Source organism: Nanorana parkeri, unplaced genomic scaffold, assembly GCF_000935625.1.
Source record: "Nanorana parkeri isolate BGI_ZX_2015 unplaced genomic scaffold, ASM93562v1 scaffold474, whole genome shotgun sequence".
Taxonomy (NCBI): domain Eukaryota; kingdom Metazoa; phylum Chordata; class Amphibia; order Anura; family Dicroglossidae; genus Nanorana; species Nanorana parkeri.
Window position 1 is genome coordinate 648411 of NW_017306742.1, and position 3866 is coordinate 652276.

Below are 3866 nucleotides of genomic sequence, written 5' to 3' on the forward strand. Positions count from 1 at the left end.
ATCCACATCCACATCCACATCCACATCCATATTCAAAATATATAAAAAAGACTCCATAGAAAAACATGATTTAAGCTTTTTCGGGTCCTCGTTCATTTACAGCAGGGGTGGCCAAACTCTGGCCCTCCAGCTGTGGTGAAACTACAAATTCCATGATGCATCTCTCTCCGGGAGTCGTGGCTGTGAGAATCTTGCAATGCCTCATGGGATTTGTAGTTCCACCACAGCTGGAGGGCCAGAGTTTGGCCACACCTGATTTACATGCTTCATTTGCTTAGGTTGTTGGTATGTGGGTTTTTTTTAAGAGGATGCATGGCAGAATTGACCCATTCCCACTTCAGGTACGAAAGGTCATGATATTGCTTGCCAGACTATTTATTTGCTGGGTTTATGTTGGTTAATGTTTTGAAATCTGGTTGGTGCCCAGTGTCGCTGCCATGTAAACTGGGCAATAAGTTGGATAGTTAAAATTTTGGTAATGGTTCGACCTACTGAGATGGAGAGTGGGAGAGAGATATATATTGGTTCCCTCAGAATGCTTGTTTATGTATAGGTAGCAGGGATTATCTCTATGTATAGGTAGCAGGGATTATCTCTATGTATAGGTAGCAGGGATTATCTCTATGTATAGGTAGCAGGGTTTATCTCTATGTATTGGTATCAGGGATTATCTCTATGTATTGGTATCAGGGATTATCTCTATGTATAGGTAGCAGGGATTATCTCTATGTAGAAGTAGCGGGGTTTATCTCTATGTAGAAGTAGTGGGGTTTATCTCTATGTATAGGTAGAGGGGTTTATCTCTATGTATAGGTAGCGGGGTTTATCTCTATGTATTGGTAGCAGGGATTATCTCTATATATAGGTAGCAGGGATTATCTCTATGTATAGGTAGCGGGGTTAATCTCTATGTATTGGTAGCAGGGTTAATCCCTATGTATAGGTAGCAGGGTTTATCTCTATGTAGAAGTAGCGGGGTTTATCTCTATGTAGAAGTAGCGGGGTTTATCTCTATGTAGAAGTAGCGGGGTTTATCTCTATGTAGAAGTAGCGGGGTTTATCTCTATGTAGAAGTAGCGGGGTTTATCTCTATGTAGAAGTAGCGGGGTTTATCTCTATGTATAGGTAGCAGGATTTATCTCCAGGTATGTCCAGCCAGATGCTTCCAAGAAGAGGTGACACGGAAAGTCTGCCTAAAATATCAAGCACAGCCAATCATGGATCACCTTCAAGCTGGCATACCCACTGCTCCTACATTATAAAGACCTGCCAATACAGCTTCCATATATTCCCTCAGTCCTTGGCGCATATTCCCTCAATCCTTGGCACATACGTCAAGTAAGAAAACATTTTTTAAGTTATTTGTGGACAGTGTGATGACTTGCTAAGTGATTATGGAATGCCGATCCTCGCAAAGCTCGAGCCTTTTATCTCGGTTGTCCTGCATTTTATTACATTCCGAGGTCAGGTTTTCCGACTGGGATGCACCACATTGAAAATAAATTATTTTTCTTGTGCGTTTTGACTCTCGGAAAAAATAATACTTGTTAGAACAATTCCAGCACGTTCCGATGCATAAAAAATTCCACAAGAGCCAAAAGTGCTCAATCGATTCTTAAAAAGTAGTTGTTGTAGAGTTCTACAATGTGTCTACTACCTTCTGGATTTCGTCCCCTCCCCAGGCGGACCAGCTGTAAAATACACGCACAAAAATGTTTGTCTCTACACCTGGTTGCCTCTGGGGCTTCACTTCTCCCCCAGAAAATATGAATCTACATTTAAACTTCATATAATATATCCTAATATGAAAAAGATGGCAACATTTGTTCAAGGTTTCCATTTAATAAAATGTATTGTATTATCAAATTTTACCAAAATTTGTTACTATTATAAAAAAAAAATGTTAAGATTTGATTGTTACATAAGCCAGCCTACTGCAGGAAGTAAGGCCAGCAATAAATAAAGCAGCTCAACAAGTATTACAAGGGATTCTGGATCCGTTATAATGATCATTTTTATATGCTGCCCTATTTAGAACGGCTATAAATCTCGGGTAGGTGGATGCCAACGTACTTCATCAGATACATTTTGGTGTCCAAGGGCAAAGAAGGAGAGTGAACCCGAGTACCTGCCCTCGAGCATCCCATTGAACAAATTGCTAGAATCTATTTTGTAGTTCAAATATATATAACTGCCTAATTAATACGATTGTAAAAAGACAGATGTCCAGGTTAAGTCGTCTCGCTACTTCTGCAGGCAACCCCCCCTCCCCTCCACCCCTGGGGCAACTGTTGCCAATTTTAAAGGTGGGGGAAAAATAAATTCCTTCCTAGCCGGCTCCTCAAAGGAGGTAGGATGTGTTCCTTGGATCGATATATTAATGCATTAGCTTTCATAAAACATAATATGATTATCATGTTAATCAAGTATTTTTTTCCAATGTGGTGGCCAAAACCGGCCCCCATAGTCCAAAGGTGGTCTTACAAATGATTTACACAGAGGTCGTGTTCTACCGTTCCCTAATAAATAAATACAAATCTATATATTTTATTTTTTTACGCACATGCATACCCTTCCCTACCAAATAAATATATAGATTTGCATTTATTTATTAGTGATCGGTAGGACACAACCTCTGTGTAAAAATTTTTTTAAGACCAACTTTGGACTATGGGGGCCGGTTTTGCCCACCACATTGGAAAGAAAATTAAGAGCATAGGTGTCTAGGAGAGGGTTCAGAGGCCGGCATCTATGGGATGGTGAACCTTACAGTGAAATGTTCAAAAATTGTCTAGACCCTGTTTGGTTTAAAAAAATAATAATTATGGATATATCTATATTTATTTTAAATTGGGGCATTTTCATTTTTGCAGCTACTTTTTATAAGGTACATTACCTAAATTTTATTTGGTTGAAAACTGCTTCCATCAATGAAACGCATGGCTTTTGTAGCCCTGAAAAAAAAAAAAAGTACTACAACTTTATTATACTGAAGGCAACTGATGGGTGGTTTGGTGGCTTTTCGTTGGAGTTGGGTGGTTACACTTCGGATTCGGGTTCTGACTGTTTTAAACTTGGAGTCAGCTGATCACTGCTGTGCCCCCTTTTGTAAGACCAGGACTGGGTACCCCTTATGTAGCTAAGCAACAATGTGGCCTGTAATGTCTCCTGGCATGCTGAGAAAGTACTTTTGGTGGTATGGACCCATCAAAGGAAAACGGTGACACCCTGGAGGAGCTTTGCCAACAGTGGTGGCCGTGGTAAGTTGCAACTTTAATGTCGACTTAATCACGCTTTTTAAGATTTTTTTTTTTTCTTCGTTTTTGAGGCTTTCTTTATTTTTTTTAAAGGTTTTTCTGGTTTAAATCTGTTTTTTATGTTCTAAAAATAGACTTAATTTTTGGAAAGTTTTTATTTTTTTTTATTTTTACATCTTGACTCCTCAATTGCTCAGACCTGCTAAAAATATATATATTTTTTGTCTATAATAGGCAGATCTGCAAAGAATTCACAGACCTTCTCACCCAGGACAGAACGCCCATCGGCAACGCCAGACCAAGCCCCCTTCTGGAACCCGGGATCCAAAGCTGCTTGTCGCACTTCAGCCTCATCACGCACGGGTTCGGGAGCGCCGCCATTTGCGCCGCCATGACCTCTATGCAAAACTACCTGAACGAAGCATTAAAGGTTGTAGACAAAATGTACATGAGTTCTGGAGAACAAAGCCCGGGGGAGGGCAACAAAACTTTGGACAAGATGGACAAACACCGAAAATGAGAGACATGACAACTTTTACAATTATTGCTCGGACACGGGGTTCCCGAGACTGGCTCCGCAGCCCGGTTCTTTTTCTCCCCCCCCCCCCC

General features: G+C 40.5%; 1 protein-coding gene across 3 annotated transcripts in view; it reads left to right on the forward strand.

Annotated features, from left to right (window-relative positions):
* Positions 1–3805, forward strand: part of TFAP2C (transcription factor AP-2 gamma) — a 29295-nt gene extending 25490 nt beyond the window's left edge. For all 3 annotated transcript variants that reach the window (XM_018560679.1, XM_018560681.1, XM_018560680.1), the window contains one exon: positions 3492–3805. In XM_018560679.1, coding sequence (XP_018416181.1) covers positions 3492–3777 — 286 coding nt within the window. In that variant the 3' untranslated portion in view covers positions 3778–3805. The remainder of the gene's footprint in view (positions 1–3491) is intronic.
* Positions 3806–3866: the final 61 nt, after the last annotated feature.